At 42.9% G+C, this 27444-nt stretch overlaps 1 protein-coding gene across 1 annotated transcript in view; it reads right to left on the bottom strand.

Moving 5' to 3' along the window:
- LOC146817631 (uncharacterized) overlaps window positions 1-27444 on the bottom strand; it is a 289744-nt gene that overhangs the window by 10037 nt on the left and 252263 nt on the right. The window contains exons 15-17 of the mRNA XM_085609647.1: window positions 12557-12667; window positions 4145-4264; window positions 2396-2398 (exon numbers count right to left, since the gene is read on the bottom strand). Coding sequence (XP_085465773.1) covers window positions 2396-2398; window positions 4145-4264; window positions 12557-12667 — 234 coding nt within the window. The remainder of the gene's footprint in view (window positions 1-2395; window positions 2399-4144; window positions 4265-12556; window positions 12668-27444) is intronic.

Genomic DNA, 27444 nt, shown 5'->3' with positions numbered 1-27444 from the left:
TGTGCTCTCACAACTTGGCTACTTTCCTGATTCAGTTCATGTTTCTTAGCAAGATGTATTGCTTTTTTGGCCATTTCCTTTATTCTGTTGGGATTCCCCTCTCAGGCTTTCGGTTATCTTTGCTTTTTCAGGTGTTTGTTTCCTTCTTCTGTGATGCTTAGTGCTTTCCACATATCTATTTCAGACACAGCTCCTGGTCGCTTCTATTGACTCTAGGACATTTGTTGCTTTGACTTATCCTTCTGCCTCTCTACAGCACCCTCCTGGTCAGTGTCATCTAAATGGCCCCTCTGACACCACAGTTTATGTCTGCTTGTGTCTTGACATCGTGGTGACTCTGGGAGCAGTGGTGCTGGTCGATCAATCAACTCTGTTTTCTAGTAAGATGAGAACTAGGTTTGTGACAGTTGTCTTCCGAGTCAGTTAACAAGAAGCCATATTGAGAATGGCAAAAGAAGTGCTGCAATATGACATCTTGCCAACCACAAATACATGTTCTGCTGGCCAATCTTTAATGCTCTAGTGTGTACACATTTTTTAACAGCAAATCCTGGCAGCTGCTGTGGCCAGTATCTAGCTCATCTGATGCTTGCATGGTACAATAAACAGTAAGATAAAGTAATATCAGAATGCTTATGTGCTGGCACTTTTAGACCAGTTTCAACTATGGGGCAAAATACTATCACCAATGCAATCTGCAAATAATGTCAACATTCTAGAAATGCTGTGGGCTGATACCAAAACATAACAAACGCTCCATAGAGTTAAGGCCTGAAGGAGCTCACCTAAACAAGTCAATGCCTGAAGGAAGCTGGCCCAACCCCCCTTCTCACTATCTTATGTCATGTTATGTTATGCAAATTTGTAAAATACAATAATCATCCATGAGGCTATCCTGGCGGTTCAGCAGGAGTATGGCAGAGTGGTCCCCATAGAGTTATTCGAAGAGCCAGGTCTACACCTTTCTGCGGAACTCAAGATGTGCTGAGGGAAGCTGCTCCCTGTTTTTGGAGCGATGTATGAGAATGAGCGGTCTCCTGTTCTGCTTTTGTGAATGCTGGGGATGTGTGCAAGTGAGGCTGAGGTGTCAGGCACGCTGGAAATAGTGTATTCAACTGTTCTAGTATGCTGGACTAGTGTTGTGTAAGGCTTTGTATGTGTGCGTGGGAAGTTCCAATTGGCTGTATTTGTGAATGGGGAGCCGCTGGAGTTCTCTGATGTGGGGTGAGATGTGGGTGCGCCGTGGAAGGTATGGTATGAGTCATGCAGTGGCATCCTCTATGGTCTGAAATCTCTATAAGAACTGCTTGGAGATGCTGGCTCAGGCAGTCAAAGCCCTCTGTAGCCAGACCCACAAACACTGGTACAGTTGTTTCATATGGGACAGTACTGCAGTATGACAAAGCAGGCAATCTCTCACCGGCACCTGCTAGTAAAATATTCAAAGCTGCCAATGCACAAGAACAGTACCACTGTGACACCTTGCTATGTACAAAACCCCTTTTATGAGTCAGTCTTACTTGCAAAATGGCTTTATGACCTAAGGTAAATCACAAATAGTAGGGGGCATGAAAAATGAACCCACCATGTATTTGGGAGTCACAGGGGCATGTATTATACGTTGTGACCGAAATTGCAGTTGTAAACCACTGTACAATTACTGAGACCTCAAGTGGTTGGTAACTGATTAACAAAGGGAAAGGTGTTTCCTGGGGACAGCTTCACCATTTGGGAATCATAGACAGACTTGGGGGAGGAAGTCATGGCTGAAGGGACCACTGCTTGTTCACCCGATTGGTTCCTAAACAAGAAACGTGTTTTTTGCTTTAGAAAAAAAATACAAGGATCATGGTCTACTGTCGTCAGCAGACCACCATCCTTGCCTTTGCAGCATATCACTGGGGGTCATAAATTGTGATCTGCCTATTTAGTATTCATTATTAGGCAGGCGTTTTCTGACCCTCTGCAAATTAGAATTTTGAAATGGACCTATTAGTACATAGGTTGTATTGCAAATTACATCCCCCTTGATAAATTAATCAGTGTGCAATTTAGATATCCCTGGTTTGGAAACTGACATAGTACATCAGGGGCCATTGTTTGGAGCAAGTACACAGCAACTATTAAGAGATGCAAAACGGTATCCCTGCTTGGGAAGGTGGTAGAGCTTTGGGGGACTTTGAAAAACCTCAAACTAAAACCCTAACACATGGGAAATCTGATTGACTAATAATGTCCTATTTGCATGCTACTGTAAATTACAACAGGTTTCCCTTGGTGCTCTTCAGAACCCAAATGTACATCCCTGTGGATCTGTAGAATGCCAGTATTGGGAAGTTCCAAGACTGTCTAGCCTTGATAACACATCATGCCTCTTTCTTCCACCACTCTACACTAACTTTCATTTTATCTCCCTCTTGCAGGTTCTCTTGCTTCCCTGATTTCTCCCGTTGTTACTTGTTTTCTATCTCTTCTTCCTTCTTTCTCCCATTGCAGCCTTTCTCTCTCATGTATAGAGTTAAAGCTGATGATGAAAAATAAGTCCTGATCACCAAACATAAGTGCCTGTGCCTATCACCTGCAACCACCGGCACAAATTAAGCAATCGACATGCCAGCGGGGACTTGATATATGGTGCAGTTACAGTATGTATATTTTAAAGCAACAATGGCAATGCTACCAAATACTGTTAGAAGCAAAAGGAACACATAAGGGATGGAATGCTGAACAATGCACACATTCAGCACCAGTCACAAAGATCTGGGTTTAATCCATCATTCTTTTGCTCACCACGTCACCCCAGTTTGAACCCAGCCATATGCAAATCAGTCTTGACCCTGTGCCTCATGGGAACAGTCCAGCCCGAACTGCCAAGCCAGGTCCTTCCTGGACTGGAACCATCCCCGTTGGGGGCGTGGTCCACTGCCAAGCTTCCTAGGACCGGTTTCTGGCATTTCAGCCGTCTTCAGCCAGGCTTGCTTGAATCCAGTGGCAAAGTGAGCAAGGGACTCACGTCTGAGGATACCCTGCCAACTTATGGCGAACAAAGCGGTACAAAAGGGGGTGGTGATGGACGGAGCATCAGAACCAATCAAACACTCACACCCAGTCAACAGATCTGGGTTTGATCCATCACCGTTCTTTAGCCCACTCTGCCACCCCAGTTCAGACATGGCCATATGCAAATCCGTCTTGACCCTGTTGCTCATGGGTATAGTCCAGCCCAAACTGCCAAGTCAGATCCTCCCTGGACCAGAAACAAGCATCCTGGGTCTGGTTTCGGGGCATCACCCCCTCATCAGCCAGGCTAGCTTGAATCTAGAGGCGCAGTGTGCACGGGACTCACGTCTGGGTATACTGTTAAACGTACACTTCAGAAAGCAAAAAGTTTAAGATTGCAGGCATCAGTCAAGGCAGCATTGGCACGGCATGGTGGTGATGTCCCCAGCAAGCTGAGCCACAAAAGAAACACTTCTGTAGCCTGTTGTTTACAATACTTACTTTGTTTGAAATACCAAAGGCTAGTAAATATTTGTTATGCATACATAGGAGAATGTGAGCCCAGAGCTCAAAGCAAGGAGAATTGTAGGCTGCGGGTAGGAGTTTGTAAAATGATGGAAAGGAAATATCAATGGATGGATTAAACACATGAAAAAACATTTTAAACTGTCTGGTTGTAATGTTTGAATCTCGTTGAATAACTCTATGGAGATGCAAGGCTGACCTAAATCATGCAGCAAAGTTAAAACAGTTTTTGTAATTCTATATTGTAGTCATGCCAACATATATTCTATTCACATGAGGCACAATTGAACTAGGAATCACCAGTGGTTTTCAACACTGCCTGAACTTCCAACAACCCTCCGGACACCTGCGCTCCGCCTCCCTCGCCCTCGCACACACTCTGCGAATCCGCCGACGCTACGCTGGAGGACGCTCCTTCTTCTACCTCACCGCCAAGTCCTTGTAAAACCTTCCCCAGCACCTCCGGAAATCATCTTCTCTCCCTGAATTCAGAAAGGGCTCTATACCTGGCTGTTCGACTGAGCCCAGTAAGAATTCAGCACCTGGATACCCTTGCCGGTGATTAGCTTCTCTCTACAAGTCCAAGTTGATTGATTGAATATACACATGAGCCACTTACCTGATTAGTGTTGATTCTACTTTGCACTCTTGACGTAGCATTTCTTTGTTTTGAATTCAGTGCTTCGTTTTTCAAAAGCACATCAAGCTCTCTTTCTTGCTCAAAAACACATTCCTCTTCCTGCAGAAAAAAGACACACCTTTGTAGCCTAGTGTTTTAAATATTCAGAAATCGTTTTTGATTGACAGCATTTCACATTCATAATGGCTTGATTGCAGTAAGTGAATGTTACTAGGGAAACTCCTCACACGCTTCCTTTCCTCAGAAATCTTTGGGTCCGAGAAAGCAAAGCCTTGACCGCAGCAAAATGTTTTGAGGACTCACAAGGAGAGACATAGACGAAACAAATTGCCAAATTGCACCGAGTAACGCCAAGTGAATGTCACATTGAACAAACGTAGGGGCATATTTACAAGGGCATTGCGCCACAGAAACGTCACTTTTAAGGATGTTCCTGTGGTGTATTGCCCTGCTCCATATTTGCAACGTGGCATTAAACCACTTAACGTGCCTTAATGCCATCTTGTATATATATATATATATTTTTTTTTTTTCAGAGTTTTATATAGCGCGAACTTGACCCGAATCGGGTATCAGAGTGCTTTATATAGTACCAGTTGCATTACATGAGGACACATTCATTTTTGTTAGGCACGGGGAGAATAATCGATTTGCCTAGAATCACACGATGTTCAGCGTCATTGCCGAGACTCGAACCCAGTTCTCCAGATTCGAGGTCGACCGTCCTAGCCGTTAGGCCAATTCCTCTCCTGTATATATGCCCCTTACCGCAGCAGCCTGCTGCAGCAAAGGGGCAGGCAATGGGTGTTGCTGTGGCCATTCGACCGCAATACCCATTGCTTTTTGATGCTGCCCCCTATTTACAAGGGTGGCGTAAATATGGGGCAGCGCCAAAAATAAGACCAGGGAATACCTTGTCTTAAACAAGCACAATGAGGAGAAATGAATAATTTCTCCTCATTTTTGCTGTTTCTATGTGTGCTGCAGAATGCAGCACACATAGAAAACAGCAAATCGCCATTACTGATTGTTCATGTGCGGGAAGGTGTCCCTTCCTGCACATAAGCAATCATTAAAAAATGACGTTTTGCAACATCTATATGTGCTGCAATCTGCAACACACATAAAAGTTACAAATTGCCATTAATGATTGTTTATGTGCAGGAAGGTGTCCCTGCACTTAAACAATATTATAAAATGCCGTTTTGAAACTTTAATATGTGCTGCATTCTGCAGCACACATAGAAGTTACAAATCACCATTATTGATTGTTTATGTGCAGGGACACCTTCCTGCACATGAACAATTATTCCCTGCAACGCAGGCACCCTTGCACTATGGTGCAAAGGTACCTGCGCTGGCACTAAGCATCTAAATTTAGTGGCAGCACTAGGGGAAACACGGGGGTGTGCCACATTCTTGAAAATATGGCACATCCCTGCGTTTTGAAACTATAGGAGGTGAAGTTGGCAATTTTGGCTTAACACAGTGCTCTGACATTTTACTTGTAAATATACCCCCCAACTGCAAATGTCAAAGAGAGTCTTGGCAACCCAACAGGGGGCTAACTCGCCTACATGACTAGATCAATAAAACCAAGCAAACCTTGCAAACCAGCAAAAATCTCACATCAAGGTTTAACATCTGATTTACATTTCAACACCTAGACTATACATTGCAAAATCGTCTTGCTAAAACCATATTTTACTATACCCACCCCCAAGACTAAACACCTTTAAAAAATTTTACAAGAAAAATAAAAACTCAACAACCAACAATGAGCAAAGTAAAACATTATTTGTTTGAAATAAATTACTAGAACAAAGAAAGTAACTGTTGTGCAAACAAATGGCGTTTTCAACTCACAATCCCAGCAGAATAATACACTGGTCTGCACCATGCAGCTATAGACCCACACCTGCAAAGGCCAAATGACAGTGCTACACCAGCAGTGCTACACCTTAAACAAAACTGAATGAAAGCTGCCCAACATAAGTACTGAAGGAAGGGTGACTTTATGCCAGAAGACAGCACCCGTGGATGTGCAAATCTCTGGCGCCATCCACTGGGAATGTATCACACCCATGGACATGGCTTCAGGGAGGGTGTTTGGAGTGTGACACCCCCCTCCCCCAAAAATAAATAATTTCTTGGTTTGGAAGTTGGGTCTGGGGTTCCTGAGTCAGGTCTGCTATGTCTGTGTTGTTTTTTTCTTGTTGTCCTGATTTCACTAAGGGGTTATTACATGTTCATTTCTTGCATGAGGAACTTAGATGTATATAGTGACTAGTTTACCAAAAATGAGCACATCTGCACCCACAGAAGTACTCCTTGAATGGATGCAAACTTACTACTTTCTGGAACTCACAAACATTGGTAGTGGTAGGTTTGGAACACTGCACCAATAACAGGCTTCTAGACATACTATAGACAATCAAACAACCAAAAGGTGATGGAACGAATGCTTGCCACTGGCCAGCGCTGCAGGTGGCATTCCGAACCATCGTTTTTCGCCCACTGTTTTGCACTAGGCAGAGGGCCTGATTTAGAGTATGACAGACAAAGTAAAGACAGACAGGATGATGTATGACCTTCTATCAGTCACCCTGTCTTTACTTCACCCACCAAATTTAGAGATGTCTGCCTGCCCCTTGGACATCTCTATATATTGGCAGGAACTGCCGTCATGGAGGCTCCTGTGGAGTTTAGGAAAAGTTTGCTGGATAGCTCAGTGACACATAACGATCCCCCATCAACTTTTCCAAAGGTTTTTATTTGTCAAAAATATACTTACAAAGCGGTAGTTTGTTTTTGAAAAATAAAAAACTAATGACTGCCCCACCATGGAGTTTTCTCCCATGGTGTGGGGGTATTTTTTCTTTTTTTACTGTCTCCTGCTGCCAGGATATACCTTGCGATAACAGTCAGTAAAAAACAAGCCATCCGGCTGTCCACTCTAAATTAGACAGACAGTCGGTGGCTTACCTCTGATGGCCGCTACTCTGTTGGGCCACTGGAGGAAGTTTTACACCGACAGAATACATTTTACTTTCTCAGCATAAAACTTGCAGTCCGCCTGACTCAAAAAAAGGTGGGTGAATATTGAGTTTGGCTGATGCAATTAAATACATGTCTGCGAAACTCTGAATCAGCCCCATAGGCCCACCTAATGTAAATCAGTAGTGACGGAGAGCACGGGACCCACGTCTGGTGATACCCATCCCACTCGGGGAGACAAATGCAAAAAGAACAATTGATGCACAGAATGTTGAGCAATATCAAACATTCACCCCAGTACAGAGATCTGGGCCTAAATCCATCTTTTTTTGCTCCCTATGCCATTCCAGTTTAAATCCAGCCATATGCAAATCAGTATTGACATTGCTCCTCATGGGAACAGTCCAGCCCAAACTGCCAGGCCAGGTCCTCCCTGGAACAGAAACAAGCATCCTGGGATCGGTTTTAGGGTTTCGCCCCTCAACAGCCAGGTTAACTTGACTCCAGTGGCATGGAGACCACCGGACCCACGTCTGGGTATACCCATCCCACTAGGGTGCCAAATGCAAAAAGTACAATTAATGGACAGAATGTTGAACTATGCCAACTATTCACCCCAGTACAGAGATCTAGGCCTTAATCCATGGTTTGCTCCCCATGACATTCCAGTGAAAACCAGCCATATGCAAATCAATCTTGACACAGCTCCCCATGGGAACACTCCAGCCCGAACTACCAGGCAGGTCCTCCCTGGACTGCAAACAAGTATCCTGGGACCAGTTTCAGGGCCTCACCCCTCACCAGCCAGGCTAGCCTGAACTCAGTGGCGCAGTAAGCGCGTGACCCACGCCTGGGCATACCCTTCCCACTTAGAGTGACATAAGCAAAAGGAACAAATGATGGACGGTATGCTGAACAATGCAAACATTCACCACCAGTCACAAAGAACTGCTTTTGATCCATTGTTCTTTTGCGCTCCACGCCACCCCAGTTTGGACCCAGCCATATGCAAATCAGACTTGACCCTGTTTTGCAAAAGGAACAAAACACTAGCAGCAATTAGATTACAGGCTGTATGGTGTACCACTTTACAAGGGACTTATAAGTAAACCAAATATGCCAATCAGATGTTAACCAATTGTACCATGTTTAGAGGAGGGAGAACATGCACATTAGCACTAACCAGCAGTGATAAAGTGCCCAGAGTCCTAAAGCCAGGAAAATGCCAACAAAAAGAAGGTCAGAAAAACAGGAGGAGGAAGTCAACAAGTTTGGGTAACCATGCAAAAAGGGCCATTTCCAACAGGGTTCATGCACTCCATGTGGATGCTTGCGTAGACTGTTCGTCTCCTATATACCCATCCATGTAGCTTCTATTCCCTCCCACTCAACCCCCTTCCATGTTGCTTCTGTTCCCTCTGACCCCCTGCCCAATAATGTAAGCAAATCAGCTAATCTATGACAGTGAATATGTCCGTTGTTGTGGCACAGAATACACATATCCTTGTACTATAAAATGTGACTGTGATTCTGCGTGGTTTCCAAATAAAAAATGCTGCAACATCATTTCTTGTCCCCCAAGTATGATTTACCTGATCAAAACATTGTTTCTGCCGCGTTCTTCTACTTTGTCCAAAATACAGTGCTCACCAGTGCAGTGCTTCTGTGAAACATTGACAAAACCCATGACAGTGGCTCCTCTTCAGAGATTAAGGATCCAGTAGAACTTGAACTGAGGCTCCGACGTAGGCCTCTCACTGCATTCCTCTAGGCCACTGCACTCTATGCCACTCTGCTCTACTCTGCACCACTTTACTCTACACCACTGCACTCCACGCTACTCCACTCTACACAATTGCAGTCTATGCCACTGCACTCTACGCCAATTCAATCTATGTCACTCTTATCGTCTCTGCACCACTGCACTCTATACCACAGCACTCTATGTCACGCCACTCCACTCTAGGCTACTGCACTCAACGCCACTCTACTCTACTCTGCACCACTCTACTCTACACCACTCTGGTCTATGCCACTATACTCTACTCTGAACCACTCTACTCTATACCACTGCACTCTACCACTCTACTCTGCACCACTCTACTCAACGCCACTGCACTCTACACCACTCTACTCTGCACCACTCTACTCAACGCCACTGCACTCTACACCACTCTACTCTATGCCACTGCACTCTACGCCGTTGTACTATACTCTGCACCACTCTAATCTATGCCATTGCACTCTACACCACCCTACTCTATGCCACCTCACTCTACGCCACTCCATTATTCACCACTCCACTTTTGGCCCCTCTACTCCACTTTGCACCACTCTATGCTACTGTATTTTATACCACTGCACTCTACAGACCCTCCAGGATTTCACAATTTGCAAAACAATGGCAAAATCGACAGTTTTGTAAAAATGCAGCGATTTTTACACATTAGAGTTGACATTTTTTCTGCGTTACTGAGCTCAACGGCATAGATATTTTAAATGTGGGAAAATAATTCAATAGTAATCCGTGGGTATTCTTTCCATAATATATAGTTCGCTTAGTAAAAATCGATGCAAAAGGTGACAATTTTCCTTGTTCTAAATACATTTGCATTGCTATCAATCTTCTATACAGCCAATATTAAATGAGGGCAATCTTTATTTCCACCGATCCCTCGAACAAGCTCAAAGCATTACACAGTAGTATATCGCCATCAAGTGGTCATTTAATGAATTACGCTGCACATCATTCTAAGAAGAACTAAATTATGTTTGAAATAACATTTACAGCTATGGACTTTCCAATGAAACCAGGGCCACGGACTACACGAGCATATATGCGTATACGTATACCACCCGGTTTAAAAATGCATGGCAGTGAAAAAATATTAAGTAGACTGCGCTATGGAGACATTACTAGATAACAGGGCCTTCATTTATAAGGATAATAACTGAAATCAGTAAGCACAAAGGTATTTAAGTTTATATAGTACCCGTATCATGAGCCATTAACAATACAATCTCGCTCCAAGTAAATAATAGATGTTGTTATTGCCCACGTAAGTGGCACTCATTTTGAAAACATGAGAAGGATGAAAAGCTGGGCTATCCTCAATGAGATTTGAATCTTTGACCTTGAGACTGTCTACAGATTTCTAGGGTCGGATCGGGACTAAAAATTGGTCCAGGTATGCAAAAATGTGGCCCCGGCTTTGCACCTGCCAAGGGTAGCACCATTCATCTCTGGACACGTTCCTGGCCCCATATTCTACGTAATTTGAACTGTATTTAAAGACCACTTCATATACATTAGGTAATGCCATGAGCAGGAACAGCCGCGCACTTCTTTACAACACATATTGAGCAGTTTTCAGTAATATGCACACCCCACAAACCACTTCAGACATAGGCCATAATCCACTCACACTTCTGTCCATTTATATAGCACAATCTTGGGCCTCATTTACAACAAAATGACGCAGCACTGTGCCACAAACCATTTTGCTGCGCCGAGCAGCGTGATTTTAAAAGCACAGGGATGCATCATATTTGAAACAATTTGACGCATCCCTGTGCTTTCCTCTGCACTGGCGCACAATTTGTTGCCAAAGCAGGCACCCTTGCACCATGGTGCAAGGCTGCCAGCGTTGCTGGGATGATTCAATCCTAAAGCTACAAGCCTTTTTGTGGGAGGGGATGAGGATGAAGAATCCCTCCATTTTAGAAATCCCAGTCTCAGCCTGCATCTCCCCCTACCGCCTCCCCCCCAAAATCTGTAACAACCGAAGTAAAAGGGCCAGTCGTCATGGGAGGTAACAAATGAAGACAAGGCGGTACTAAGAAGGGACTAACAAGCCTATTTATGAATCAGAAGCCATCATTTACAAAGGACAATGACACACGCCAATGACAATTATGGGCGGAGAGTGGGCGGGGTTTTAATTCCATACTCCAGTACAGCAAGTCTTGCAGAGCGCGCATGCTTGCTGACTCTAGGCTCGACCTAAAAAGGCGGTTGAGTCTGCAATGGCAGAACCCAGAGCAAAGAGCTCTAAAGATCAAGATAATGATTTTGAAAAGGATCAAAAGGGAACATTATATTTATGGCTCTTAATTGAGAGAATGATTGTTTCTCATCAGAGAAACCCTGGGTTTTAAAGGCAAAGACCTACAGGAAGAGGGGTTTTATTCACAATATTTGAGTCATGATGTGGGTGACCTGATTCTCCATGATGTCAAAGGAAATTTTATATAAACAGTGGAAAGATCCAGATAAATCTATCATTCTGTGAATCTTGAACAAGAGAGTTTAGGTCAGAGATTTTGAAAAAGTTTTTCCTCAAACTCCTAAGGTTAGCACTATTTTGGCTTCAATGGCATCAACATTTAAGCTTTTATCAGAGAATTCCAGCCTGCCAGATCTCGTGGAGGCTTCACTTAATAGCTCTGATGTTGCTTCTAATTTTTCAGTGAAGCATATGCCACACACAAGTGTTACTTAAACACTTTCAATAGCAATATGACTGCATATAGGAAAATGAAGACCCCCAATAATATTCTAGCAAACATGAAACTGGTATTCAAGTTAATCTTGGATGTCACATTTGATAGCGTGTGGGCAGCGGCAGCATCAGTTGGGGCTTCAATAGCTGGTCCTAGACTCCTTTGGATGAACTCATGGAAACTAGACTCCACTTAGAGAGGTCTACTTAAAAAATTTCATTTAGACATACAGCTCCCTCCTACGAGGTCAGGACTGGAGCAGTGCTTTTGTAGAGCTGCTCCACTCCACGCCACTCCACTCTATGCCACTTCACTCTATGCCACTCCACTCTACCCCACTCCACTCTACCCCACTCCACACAGTGTCACTCTATGCCATTCTTCCTCACTCCACACAATACCACTCTATTCTATGCCATTCTACTCTATGACACACCAACCCAATCCATTCCACCCCAGTCTGCACCACTGTACTCTACTCCACTTCGTTCTACTTTACATCACTCTGATCCATTCCACTCTATGACACTCTAAGCCACTCCACTCTACGCCACTGCACACTATTCAACTCTACTCTACGCCAGTCCACTCTACTCTACTCCATGCCACTCCACTCTGCTCTGTGCTATTCCACTTGTCATATTATGCTGGCAGATTAGTTCAGGCATTTTCTTAAACTTTTCTTCGCATTGACATTACGCTTCGGAAACTGAAGTAGCTCTGACAATGTAGATCAATAAGCGGCCTAAAAGACATGCTAAAATGAAGCCAATTAAGAAAACAACCACTAATATGGAGTGAGAGTATATGAAAACTGGACACCACACAACACGGAACAAACAGTAGCTCATGAGCACAACGGTTTAGGAAATGTTCAAAGACAAACCTCACCCATAAGATGTTTTCCACTTTCTCCAGGAGGTTCTCAATGTTACGTAGTTCCTCTTGTTCCTTCAATTCCCAATCACTGAACAGCCATTCCACACCATTTGCCAATCTGCACTCAACAAAGTACATTGTTTAATAAAAAAAGAAACTGTAACTCACTTAATTTGCACTTTTTCAAATGAGAATTGTTCAGCCTATTTAAACATATTATTAAATAAAAGAGTCGAAAAACTGCCGTGACTTCTTCCCAAACATGGCATCTTCTCTTTAAAACAATCCCTATTTTGACTACCTATGATATATTCGAATCTAATTATGAGTTGTAAGTCCTGGAACGTGAGGCTGATCAAAGGGTTTATACGGAAGGCCCTTAGAAATTCCATCTGCTGTTTTAAGATGTGCCCTTTTGGTCTTTTGTTTGGCCAAACACTCCAGCCGTTTAAAATAGAGTCTTTTGGAGTAAATTAGGCCTGTAGGGGATGCAGATGTCATGATATGGGTTTAGAAACTTTTCTGCACATTTTATTTGTCTCAGAGTAAACATGACTGAAACAAAACATCCAAGTTGACCTCACTGCTTTTCCTAGGAGGAGTTTAAATGGGGCAGTAGAGTTTCTGTAATTTTCCACTTGATGTTCAAGTTTATAAATAATCTCTTAAAATAAAAATGTTGATCAGCATACACAACAAAATCCTTTAAATGACACTACTACAAGTGGAAATAAAAATAGAAAGCATGATATCAATAAGATATTGTTGCGCCTGAATATTATATGATGTATCAAAATACAAAGGGTACTCGAGAAAATGACTTAAATAAGCTACTTTTTGGAACTATAATAGCTTATGAAGAATGTCAAAGTGCTTTTCTCTCGCAAGAAAAAGGTCCAAAAAGAACGGTGACAAATCAATCTCCTCCACAAGATTCAGGGCCAGATGTATGACCCTTTCATTTAGCGCCTCACAATTTGGGACTCATTGCGAGTCGCAAATTGCGAGGCGCTAAATGAAATGCATAACAGTGTTATTACACTGTTTTGCGATTCCCAATGGGGTCGCAAATTGCGAGGCTCATTAATATTAATGAGCCTCTCGCAATTTGTGAGCCCAGTGGGAATGACAGCCCTCCCAGGGATGGTGGCCTGCTGGGCTCAGCAGACCACCATGTTTGGGACTGCTTTTAAATAAAGCACCTTTTTTTATTTAAAATGCAGCCCGTTTTCCTTAAAGGAAAATGGGATGCATTTAAAAAAGAAAAATGAAACCTTTCTGGGACCACTGCCTGCTCTTAAAAAATATTTTCCAACATACTCACAAAGGGGAAGGGGTCCCCTGGGGACCCCTTCCCCTTTGCGAGTGGTTTACCACTGTGAGTGTTTTGTGGCCGCAAATGTGGTCGCAAAACACTAGTACATGTCATGTTGACTCGCTATTAGGAAGGGACGCCCCTTCCAAATGGCGAGAGTCGCAAATGCTATTTTGCGAGTCAGAGACTCGCAAAATAGCATTTGTACATGCGATTACCTTTTTTTGAGGGACCTCCGTTTGCGGCCGCAAAAAAGGTTCACACATCTGGCCCTATATCCTTTATTTGTCCCACCACCTTCAAAACATTCTCACAAGCCCTTGCCCGCTCCCATATTGATGTAGGTAAGGCCTTTATAACCAGTCTTTTTATTTCAAGGCTGTCCTCCAGATTGTTCCTCCATGCTCCTCCTTAAACCACCTTAACCTACAGTAACCCCCTGCCCCCAATCACAAGAAGAAACCCTGCAAACAGAAGCCTTTCCTTTTCTCGTTGATCTTCCACCCTCAGAAACCCCCCATGTCCTTCCTCCTCTCCTTTCACTTGTTGTTATTCTTTCCCATACCGCTTAATTTTCTGTATAGATTGTTGTCTTCCCGAATACCAGACACATGTAGCTACTGTCCAAGCTTCCTGTAATATGACATCTTTTGCAATGACAACGCCCCGTCAGTCTGTATCGACAAACAGAGCCACGTTTCTTTATGATGAGTTTGATGTTCTGAACAATACTTTTGGTTTTCTATCGGGACCATGTCAAGTTTTTTTTATATTCCTCTCGATTTCAGCATATTCTTTGAAAACGCAAACTGTGGTGATATTATTGAAGTTATACAGAATATGTGTTAAAAATATTCAAGCTGATAGTCTTGATTATAGCCAAAATACTTATATCTATGAAGAACCATTTGCCACACTACAATGTATGTATCTCTACGTTGAACTCCTGGATTATAGTTCCAAAAGCTTCTTTTATGTGGCAGCATTCAGGTGTCTAAATATTGGAAGTAGGTAAACGTTCAGTCTGTGGCGCTCTTCTCAAGGCACCTCTTGCAATTGGAAGAGTTTGTGATTTATGACAATTTACTTTACATCAAGGCACATTTCTGATGTATTTGTTAAAAACAACAGTTGCTTAGGTTATTAAATGGGTCTTTACTGGAAATGAAGGTGTCAACTGCAAAGAGGGAAAATTTGTCTTAATTTTACGAGACTATATACATAATGAATACTGACTCGCATTTGCTCTTCATGCATCTACCAGGAGTTTAAATGAGATGTTAAACAGAATGGATTAAAAAGAATTGAACAGTCTTCTTGTTCCCCCTACAAACACGAGATGCTTAGGAAAGAGCAAAATTGGTTTATATCCGTGGCTCAAGGCTATTTCTTTTTAGATAGATTAGACCCATAAACTGATGAATATTGTTGCAGCCATATCTACCTTTCGTAAAGGCTGCCGCATGTTTCTCTATTATATGTTCAAACCTCAGTCCTGATAATAAATGAATGTATATTAAATAGAGATAGTGGGCTCTAATTTTTGGAACTATGCAGGTTCTTTTTCACTTTGGAATTAGGTAATATATATTTCATCATTATGTTCCGCTTTCTTTGATAGTTAAATCAAACGAAACTGCTTTTTTGAAACACTGAAAACATTTTAACTGCTATAATAATTATGTATATAGGACTTTATTTCCTACTGTATAGTGTGTCTTAACATTTTTTAAATATACACTTGGTAACAAAACAAAAGGAAGAAAGCAAATTCATAGAACGTGCAATCTGTAATTTCGAAACAGCTGCACAAATCCACAAAGAGGATTTTTTATATGAGTTGAATAGACAATGTAGAGGCTGAAGCCCCAGGACTGTGACAGCTGTGCCATATTCAACTTTTTTAGACTTACCCTGTCTGCTCTCCTATAGTAGCCTCAAAATCTGCAAGATGAGAGGAGGTGTCTTGTTTGCTCCAACGGTAGCTCCAGATTCTTCTGGGTTGGTGGAAGGTGCCCAAAGAATAGTCTCAACTGCGTTGTAGGAATGCCCTAGCTCCTCACCAGGTTTTGAGGAGACTGGTAGTTGGTGATGATTTATTGATATATAGGGGTCACAGGCGTTTTTACTCATAGCCCTAGGTGAGATGGCCCAACCGCTTCTATCTTAAATCGTGTTCCGCCTTCAATAACTGAGAAACACTGCTTCCACCTCAGCATGAGCTGCATGATTGCGCTTGTGTGATAATGATGTGGTACCTGAATGGGAGTGCATCTGCAGTGTGAATGGCATCCTCTTCGAGGAAGTACTAAATGTAAATCAAGTTGGATGTTCTTTTTAAGGTTGCCTTTGTGCATGTGGATAATAAAATGTGGACTCAGTTATCCCTGTGATCTTTGCCTCAGAGAGTCTATAATATATAATTTAAAAGGGTAGAGGCAATCCAGCTCAACATACTTCCTGGCCCTAAAGGTTTCGCAGTACTAAGACTACGATGAAACCAGGTTGGCCATCTGGTGCACAGCATACCCTTTTTTAATCAGGAACAACCTAATCACACATGGGACACCTGGCCTGGGACGCCGAATACCTTTCACCAACTATTTACTGCTGTGATAGACATGCCTACATGAAGTCTAGAAAAATGCTTCCTGCACTGGGCAGCTCAAGTGCTTTACCTGAAGGAAGCCCAACCGGTGATTACGCCTACATTTCTGCTGGACTCCTGGTTTACATAAGTACTGAACTTTGGCAGTCAGTGCCAGTAACTAATCTGGATTTCTGATGAAAGCTGACAGCGAGGATACGCAAAGATCAGCAGTAACTAGGCACTTTCCAAAAGATTAGGACCGAGACCAGCACCAGACAACAAGTTTAAGGCTACTGAACCTGCAGCTAAGGCTTAGCTAAGAACTTTATTAAAGCTACAATTTGAGGATTGATTCTGCACTAAAGTTCTGAAGATCCCCAGCACAGCCGACCTGTACCAACAACTGTAGCAAAATATCATCCCATACCAAAAGTGTTGATGATGTGCCACAAATGAGGCTACACTGCACTTTAACATGCAGTCTTGCGCATCTGCCCTATAGTCCGGTATTACAAACCTGCGTCTCTGAACTAGTGTTGGACAAAGTGTGTGTTTGATATTGCAAACCCGATCTCAGAACTAGTATTGGACAGAATGTGTGTGGTCTTGAGTGAGTGGGTTAAACCCATTGACTTTCTCGGTGCATGCTCTGACTGCAACAAAGGCACCTGGTGTGCTTTCCATCAATTAGAGCTGCATGTGCTGAAGTTGGGACCATTTCAACCATTTTTATTCAGTTCCCAAATTTTCAGAACTACAAGTTTTCTTGTCAGTCAAACCCTAACCGTGGGTGCCCCTATTCCAGGTGGCAGCCACCTAGTTCCATAGTCACCCCTGGGCCAAAAACCCCAATCAGCCATTCACAAGCTACATGAGTCTCAAACTTGAAAACACCCTTAGGTGCCAATGACAACTCTCAAAATCCATCTCTCATAACTCCTTGGATCTTTGAACTGGACAATTTATTGACCCTCCCCACCAAACTCTGGGCCTGATTTAGATTTTTTGCGGACGGGTTACTCCGTCACAATGGTGACTGATATCCAGTCCGCCAAAATATAAATCTCATAGGATAATCTGGGATTTATATTTCGGCGGACAGGATATCAGCCACCGTTGTAACGGAGTAACCTGAAATCTAAATCAGGCCCTCTGTTTTGTACTCACTACACAAACTCCTGACCAGGTTGCACTGTTACATCAGAAACTAAGAACTTTGACTTTACCCAGACCCTCTTTTGTCACCTGGAACATCCCTATTGTCTTTGCTGGTTCAAAATATAATTGAAAGTCTTTTGGGGAGAAGGTGTTGAAATATTAATCTAGGTGGTTACAAGGGCTCGGATGTGGAGCAGCCTCTGTTGGCCTCAAGCAGTGGCCCATCTTAATCTGTGATCGTTGCACATAGTTTGAGCTTTCCAATAGTAAAGTATGTGCCCCAGCATCCAATCTATCTTTCTAAAATAATTCTTTAATGCAATTATTCTTAAAGAATTGGGGCCATGAGTTAAATAAATGTAAACAGTGTATTGCCAATGTTTGCTCAAATATCTTTCAATATAATACTTTCACATGGTATGTTTTTTCTCTGCTAATATTTGTACCTTCTGTCTACTTCTTGATTATACAGCTAAAGCTTTGCACTCTTTCTATGATGTGTGTGAATTATAGGAAAACGAAAACTGAGAAACCACATTCGAAGAGATCAAATCGTGCAATCCCATTTTAAGGAAAGACAATTTTAAGGATACACAAAAAAATGGAAAATTAAAGGAAATATTTTGCAAAAAAAGATAATTTTAAGGAAAAATCAAAAAATACATTAAACTTGGCTGGAGTATAGGACTACTGTGGGGTTTTTAGGTTCATAGATGGGTAATGTTTAGGATGATGAGGGGCTTTTAGGGGTCAGGAATAATTGGAGTTCAGGCAGAGAAAGGGGTTTTTAGGTTTCAGAGATGGGTGGAGTGTAGGGGTGGTAAGGGGTCTATAGGGTTCACGGATAAGTGGTCCTTAGGTGTGTGAGGTGTTTTAGGTTTCAGGGATGGGTGAAGTGTAAAGGTGTTGATGGGTTTTAAGGTTCATAGATGGTCAGAGTTTAGGGTTGGTGAGGGTTTTTAAGGTTCAATTGTGGGTAGCGGCTGAGGTGGTGAAGAGTTTTTAGGATTCAGTATGGGGTGGAGTTTAGGGTGGTTGAGGTGTTTTAAGGATTCAGAGATGGGTGGAGTTTAGATGTAGAAAGGGGGTTTTAGAATTCAGGGGTGAGTAGTTTGAGGTGATGAGGAGTTATATGGGTCATGAATGGCTGGTGTTTAAGGACGGTGAGGGTTTTTTAGGATTCAGGGATGGATGGAGAGTAGGTGTAATGAATTGTTTTAAAGGGCATGGGAAGGGGGTTTAGGCATAGAAAGGGGTTTTTAGCATTCTGGATTGGGTGGAGTTTTGGGTAGTGAGTGATTTTTTTTTCAGGGATGGTGGATGTTTGGGCTTTTATGCTTCAGGGATGAGTGTAGTTCAGGTGTGGTGAGGGATGTTAGTGAGCAAGAATTGATGCTGTTTAGGGGTTAGGAGGGGTCAGCGATGTATGGTGTTTACGGATGGTGATGCGTCAGTGAATTAAAAGAATCCAAAGTAATGGTTTTACAATGTAAGAGCTATAAATATGAACGAATGGGTTCACACACAGGGTAACGTATTGGACATGCGTAAAATGCTTTGGCATTAATGAATTAGGTCTTTCATATGAATTTTAATATGATAAATTTGAATAGAATTCATTATTATATATTTTTTCTTAATTTGAATTTATTCATGAAATATTAAGTTAATTTTGGATTATGCAATATGAATGGTTCATGAATGATTATAAAGACATTTTGATTTTTTATAGTATCTTGTTTATGATTTTTCGTAGTATTTTGCTCATGTCTATTGTGTCAACGCTTATTTCTATGGTGAGTGGAGCACATTGTGTAAACTTGACAAAGGCTTCCCAGCTGAAACTAGTTGTTTTGCACATACAGGTGCCGATTAGGATCCTGGAAAAAATTTCCCCAACCCAATTGAATCTGGACTTTTTTCCGTACAAATGGTAAAAGCGCCGTACAAACTGCCAAGTACGATTCGTATGGGAAAAAGTCCATACGAATCGCATTGGGAAAATTCCCCCACACGTCCTCGGGTCAGGAAAAGTCTCCGACACGTCCCCGGACATTTTTACGTACAAATGGGAAAACTGAAGTCCCAATGCGCAATTACGATCCGTCCCATCCGTCCGATTGTACAACTGCATGGAAAAAAGACCGTCCGGAGCGAACTCCCATAGCATCCATGGAGATGTCCAAACAAGTGCCCGGTACGCGCCGCACCCCCCCCCAGCCCCCCGTATGTACGGAGCGTACCCCCTGGGGGTCTGCACTGTACATACGGGGGGCTGGGGGGTACAGTGGTACGCCCCGTACATACGGGGGGCTGGGGGGTACGCTCCGTACATACGGGGTGCTGGGGGGTACAGGGGTACGCCCCGTACATATGGGGGGCTGGGGGGTACGGGGGTACGCCCCGTACATACGAGGGGCTGGGGGGTACAGGGGTACGCCCCGTACATACGGGGGGCTGGTGGGTACGCTCCGTACATACGGGGGGCTGGGGGGTACAGGGGTACGCCCCGTACATACGGGGGGCTGGGGGGTACGCTCCGTACATACGGGGGGTACCGGGCCCCCTAATCAGCTCGCATCGCCGCGTACTTAGCTTTTCCGGCACTTTTTGGGTGCCGTAAAAATTTTCCCATCCGGACTGCAGTCGGTGCGAATCGTAATTGCTGGTACGTAAAAACATGCCTAACGCCGTCCGGACGTCACGTCCGCGGTGTCCCGGATCACATTTGTATGTATTTTTCTGTCGGTTGGTCTTTTTTCCGTTTCGTACGGAAATGGTGTTTCCGTACGAATCGTAATTGCATGTTTGTAAAGTTTTACAACCCGGTACGAGTCGGACGGAGAAAACGCTCCAACCCACGGTTTGTACCGGGTTTTTCCAGGATCGTAATCGGCCCCTAAATATTTGTGCTATTCACTTCATTCTGGATTGCTGGAATGGTTTTCTATAATTGAAGGTTGCTGCTATCATCGCAGGTACGGGCACCGCGAGGCAAGTTATGGTGTACCAGCAGCTCTATGGGTACGGAAACATATATATATATATATATATATATATATATATATATATATAGGGAGGAAATCTGCGTGGCCCCCTCACCTTATTAAATTGATTAGGCTCCAGGGCATGGGGTCCCCAGGGCCAAAATGGCTGTGGAGAAGTGTTGACGTGTCCCCTTTCCCATAAATAATATACCTGGCCCCAGGGGATGGGGTCCCCAGGGCCATAATAGGCTCAGGGAGGTGGTCCACGCTGCCCCCTCCCTTTCAAATTATATACGGTCCTGGGGGTGGTGTCCCCAGGACCTGATGAGGCTCAGGGAGGGGGGCCACAAGGCCCCCTCCCTCTTGGTAAAAGTGACGGCCCTGGGGAATGTCATCCCCAACTTCATTTCTCAATGCAGGTTTGGTGACTGTGATACAGATAAAAGCTGTTCATAGGAGGGCATGCATTTTGGAACAAATGTTGAGTATTTTGAGGCACTTTGCTTTCTCTGAACAGTTGTCTACATATTGAACATTGTGTGCAATGAGAGTTTCCCATATATCTGTGATTGATTGTTAATGTGAACTATGATACCCTTGAAGTGTCTGGTATAGGGACAATGTTGAAAATATCACAAATGATTGCTATATCTAAGGGATTTTTTTCTGAGATGGCATTAATGATGCTTCATATTATTCTGAGCTATTTTGTACTTACTTATAGGGCTCTAATGCTATACTACTTTACAGAGTAATATGAACAAAATAAGATTGGGTGATGCCATCAGTGATATCATCAATCATGTCATTTGAAATTTCATCAGTGATGTCATAAATAATTTCATAGAACACATCATGAGTGATGTAATATGTGTGGTCATAAGCAGGGCATGGCAGGAGTGGAAGTAACTATAAGTGGTGAATTTCTGTGTTTTATTTTAGTTCAAAACATTATTGTTGTCACTATCATATTCCCACATATATGTATACATATATATAAAATCTAAAATCATACTATTTCATTCCTGTGCAATCATAGAGCAATATTATCTGCATTTTAGATATTCTTCTTACAATAAAGAGGCCCTAGGTCTTCTCGAGATGGTGATTGTTAATGATTGTGATCGATGATAGGAATAAAGATCTAAATAAACCAAAGGTCAGGTGTTCCACCATATCTTTTTTGCAAATTTTAAAAACAACCTGATGATTGAGATGGGTAATCGTATTTTTCAATTGAGAAACGTAGCATTTTTTATGGTGTGATCGACACACATTGGGAAAAAATGTCCCTCTCTTTCGTCACTCCAAGGGTAAAAATGACAAACGTTGAGGGCGTACTTGAGGTTCCACAAAATCCAAATATCATTTAAATCTTCAAGCACCCCGATAGTAATAGTATATTTGTTCTTTAATTGTCATTCGTACTTCATATTTACTTTCCTACGTTTTGGTGGTCCATGCTATTCAAGTCTGTAGCATGGCATGAGTTCTGCTTGTCCCATGGTTTGGCATTGTTTATGTTTGTGTACATGCCTCACGCATTTCAGCTGTGTTTGGTAGCTCTCTAACTGACTCTAGTCAATTGGAAGCCCATATTGCTGCCATGCGTCTTGTTCTTTGTGGGCTCCTTACGTTAATAAACCGACATTTCTTTCATTGTTGTATTGGAGTCCTCTTTTACCACAACCTCTTATCAGCATATAGGATTATTATTATTATTATTATTATTAATATTTATAGAGCGCGCAGCTACTTCCAACGGAAGTGTCCCGGCGCTGGCATCCATCCAGTGGAGAGAGGAGAAGAGAGAGGCTAATAAAAGATGCAGATGTCTTTAAGGTAGCCCAAACAGCCAGGTTTTCAGGGCCTTCCTAAAAGGCAATTCAGCATCTAGCTGTCGAAGATCATTTGGCAGTGCATTCCATAACATTGCTGTTTTAACGGAAAAAGCGCGCCCACCCGTCCTTGCCTTCTTAAAGCGCGGGGTGACCAAAAGATTGCAGCTGTTTGATCTAAGTGTTCTTGCTTGATGGTATTTCTGAAGCCTCCGTTTCAGGTAAAGAGGACCTACCCCTCTTGTTGCTTTATGAGCCAGCACAAGAGCTTTGAACTGAACTCTTTTCCTTACAGGGAGCCAATACAGGCTACGCAAATGAGGAGTGATGTGATACCGCGAGGGCACATTTCTAATGAGCCTAGCTGCTGAGTTTTGGATACGTTGCAGTCTCTTCATTAGATAGTCAGGGAGGCCTATGTACAGGCTATTCGCGTAGTCAAGTTGAGAAGTGATAAGAGCATAGACCACTGACTTCCTTCAATACATAGGTAGGAAGTGGAGAAATCTACGTAATGCCTTTAGTCTCCAAAAACACATTGAGAGGAGACATGCATAATTTGTGCCTTGCCTGTAAGTTGCGAGTAAAACCTGAAGCCCAAATTCCTTGCTGAGGTTACTGGAATCGGAGGAGGATTTAACTCTACTGGCCACCATAGCTCAGTACGTGGCGGAGTAGGTTGATTAAAAAATAGAAACTCCGTTTTATCAGTATTTAGTTTTAGGCAACTGTCTGTCATCCATGAAGAGATATTTAAAAGGCATTGCCTAAAATTAATGAAGGCTGTCTCGCTTTGTTCTTTAAAGGAGAAGACAAGTTGCGTGTCATCTGCATACGAGACAACACGCACACCCCATTTTTCCACAATTGCCGCCAGAGGTGCAAGATAGACATTAAAAAGTGAAGGGCTCGTGCCGAACCCTGTGGTACTCCCTGCGACATGGACCTAGAGCTGGAAACGTGAGGATGTAGAAAAACCTGTTGCGACCTGCCTTCCAAGAATGACTGAAACCAGCGTAGTACGGTCCCCGTCACTCCTAAATGATGAAGCCTATTCAGGAGGATCTTGTGGGAGACCGTGTCGAATGCTGCAGATAAATCTAGCAGCACCAACATTGCACAGTTTCCTAAGTCAAGGGTTTCACGAATTGACTCTGCAACCTCCAGGAGAGCTGTCTCTGTACTATATTCTACCCTAAAACCTGACTGGGAATCATGCAGATGGTTATTAGATTCAAGGAAGTCCGAGAGTTGCCTCTGGACTTCCTTTTCTAAGATTTTTGCTGGAGCCGGCAGTAGAGATATAGGTATGACATTTTTTAGCTCTGCTGGGTCGGCATCCTCTTTCTTGAGGATAGGCCGAACAAAGGCTTTTTTCCAATCAGATGGAAAAATTCCGGTCTCCAAAGACGTATTCCAGAGAAAACTCAAGGTGTCATTGAGTATGGGCGCTAAAAGTTTAAAAACTCTGGACGGACAGGGGTTGAGAGGGGAACCTGACTTAACTTTCATTAATTCCTTCAGAGAAGCATCCTTCTCAAACCAGCGAAAAATTTACCAATTGTCTAATGTGTTGCCAATTACCATATCCTGCATTTCCGCTGCCGAAAAGGCAGAGTAAATAGTCAGAATTTTTTCATGAAAGGATGCAGCAAGTTCCTCGCAAAGTGCAAGAGAAGGTGTAATCGTGCTTTTTAGGATCTGGGGCTTCATGAAGCCCTCTACTATCCTAAAAATCTCTCTGGGGGAGTTGTCAGCATCTATAATTTGTTTAGCCATATAATCTCTCATAACCCTACGTTTCAATGTATGGAATTTTTTCAGTGCTGCCTTATATATCCCTTTAGCTGAGGATTCCTAATCCTTTCTCCATACTCGCTCGAGCCTCTTGCATCGACTTTTTTCGCAACGGAGCTCCGTATTAAACCATGGTGCTGATGGTTTACTCCTAGACACTTTACATGATCTAATCGGAGCTAACTTATCAAGGGCTACATTGATCAATGAATTAACAAGGGAAGTATCTAAATTCGGATTCCCAGACAATACTGGGGAAGTATTGTATTAATTCATCCCCCATAGACTCAAGCGTCACCTTTCTCCAATTTCTCCTATTCTCTGTGACAGGTCTGCTATGGCTGTCACAGAGCTTCCGACTCATCCTGAATGTGACCAACATGTGGTCCGACCAAATTACAGGTAGAGACTCTTCCACCTTAATGGTCGGGTCATTAGTAAAAAGGAGGTCCAGAATATGGCCGGCTACATGAGTTGGAGATAGTACTTTTTGCGTCAGTTTTAAGCTTTTTAGAGTATCTCCTAATTGGGTGGCTAAAGAGCAACTCACAGTATCCATATGGACATTAAAATCACCAAGAACTGTGAAATTAGAATATCGTACCGAAAGGTTTGCAATACAGTCAAATAGTAACGGCCAATAGGAGGCCACGGTATTTGGAGGTCTATAAACCAAAAGTCCCGCCATCGAGGAGTTATTGGAAAATTTAATATGAAAGGACATGGCCTCTATGGGCCCCATGCCCTCGATTTTCTTATATGAAATTTCCCAGCCTTCCCTCAAAATTATGGCAAGGCCCCCCCCGGCCTATTATCTACCCTGTTAACCTTAATTATTCTATAGCCCATAGGAATAGCTAGGCAAATATCAGGGTTTGAGCTCTCTCTCAGCCAAGTTTCTGTCACAAACAGCAGGTCCCAATCATACGTTTTTAGTAGCAGCCAGATTTCTGCAGCATGTTTAGGAAGGGATCTGCAATTGATCAGACCGGCCTTAATCTGTTGTCCACAGCTGGAGCTGTAGGGGGGATCACAGCGAGGCAATTCCTGTTTCTTAAGTATTGGCCCTGATGCCGCGTGATTGGTCCCCTGCTCGCCTCTCTAATTAGCAGCCAGTAGTGTCAGCGCGCATGTGCTGAGGCGCAGACACTTAACCAAACATCATGCGCTTTCCTAAACACAGTAATACAGCTAAAAACGGGGATTTACCTTGTAGTAATGTGGACCAGAGTTTCAATCAGTTTAAAAACAAAATGTGCAAACTCGCAATTTAAAATCACAGTAACCGCGTCTCTCCCGCCTCACACCTCAGGAGGATGCAGGATTCTTTAAGTCCTTTGATGTGTCTGAATCTAAAATTCTTGATGATTTAAAATGTTTATTTTGCGCATGTTCTTGTCAATACCATTTATATCACCATGTCTCAATGAGTTAGTTCACTCCATTTCTCTCATGTAGTTTGTTCTCTATCGTCTCGGAGTCAGATTCCACGCAGCCCAAAGTCTTTCTAGCATTGTTTTATTGTTGCGCTGAACTGTTTGTTGGTCTCTTATCAGACATATATCCAAAGTCACATTTAACAGCCAGTTCACTCAACTTTGCCCATTTTCTCATAGATCTTTCGAGGTTAGGTGCAAAATTTCTGCTCCTTTATTACTATGTTCATGGACTTGTAGTGTAATTCTAATTGTTTCTTTGCTTCCTCATACACAACAGTGATTGCAGACCTGTTAACACCGGCTGCCACTTTGAAGAATTTGAATACGTTGTCCTTATTACAGAGAACATTTATTTGTAAGGCTTTTTTCCTGTTGAGTGTAAAATCTTACTCATCCAAGGGCTCTGGATAATATTAAAAGAGGTGTATGGGTGTGGGTTCGGTATGGGATAGAATATAAGGTTGAGGCATAATAGGGTACATCAATGGTGTCTCAATTTTGGTGATAAACAGTTTTAATGATAGTCAGAATAGCCTTGCACAGACTTAAAAATAATCTGAATTGTCTTTAAAATAGGCGTACACCAAAGGCTAGGGGTGAAGACTTAAAGATCCAGAAACATTGTGCTGAATAATGATGGTTAAGAAGAGAATTAATTTTTTTTTTCATGTTTTCTCTTTTCTTTACAGTCTGTCTCATCCAAGCCCATCCTTCTTTCTTCATGACCATGCTCTCCACCCATTACGCATGTACTTCCTGGGTGCCAGAGGCCGAACACTGCATTGTTGCTTTAGCGGTTGCATGACCCAGTTTTTCTGTGTGGTCTTCTCTATCTGCACAGTCATCTAAACAAGATATAAAATTATGCACTTCTGAGGGTATTTGCAGAGTCACATCACCCACACCTTGTGCACCAAACGTGGAGGTCAGATGTAGTGGAGGCACAAGACTGGCACCTGGTCGGTGCACAGCAAATCTGCAACCTCGTATCAGGTAAGTGTTGTATTCTGTTTTGGAACCATGTAGTCATTGTTCCAGTTGAATGGTCAAGATCCTGTCAGTTGAGGCAAGATCTGAAGCAGTCAACAGGAATTGCCATCCGCTGTCCATTTACATTGGCAAATAAAGAATTTGACCAGAAGTCGGACTCTGTCTTGTGTTGTACCCTGCAACATGTGTTGGTGATGAGGGAAACTTGACACCACTGATGGACAGCACCAGTACAATGGCACCAATGCCCATTTGGTGAGATTTATGTCAGCTCACGAGTGCTAATGATAGCATGCTGTAGTTGATCGCATCCAGCATCATCCTTAAACTTTATTAGCTCATTTTGAGGTGAATATGGTAGCTTACCATGATGATTAAGGGGCCCAAAGGCATGAGTGAGGGGCAGCGCATTCAAGAGGAAGGGAGCTTGACTCTAAACGGGCTGGAAGTGATATTGACCACGCAGGAGTGCGACCCTGCACATGCTGAGTGCAAGCAAAGCAACTGCAAGATAAAAGACAGTGCATCATAATATAATGTGGATTGGCCACAACGGAGCCCAACTCTGCATGCGCTGGCATGAGCCACCACGAGACCGAAGGCAGCATGTCATATGCACTTCGCAGTACTTTCAGAAGCCACAAAGAAGGAAGCTGCGTGTCACTATATGGCGCTTACCCATAACTGTGGCTGCACTCAAAGTTCACACCGTCACTCTCACCAGTTAAAGGGCTGAAAATATTAACTCTCGTTGTTGCTAGAAAGCTTAATGCCGATTGGTTAATG

The sequence above is a fragment of the Triturus cristatus genome, chromosome 6, assembly GCF_964204655.1.
Source record: "Triturus cristatus chromosome 6, aTriCri1.1, whole genome shotgun sequence".
Lineage (NCBI taxonomy): Eukaryota > Metazoa > Chordata > Amphibia > Caudata > Salamandridae > Triturus > Triturus cristatus.
The sequence above is the reverse complement of the archived record's forward strand: the minus strand, read 5'-3'. Positions and strand labels throughout refer to the sequence as shown.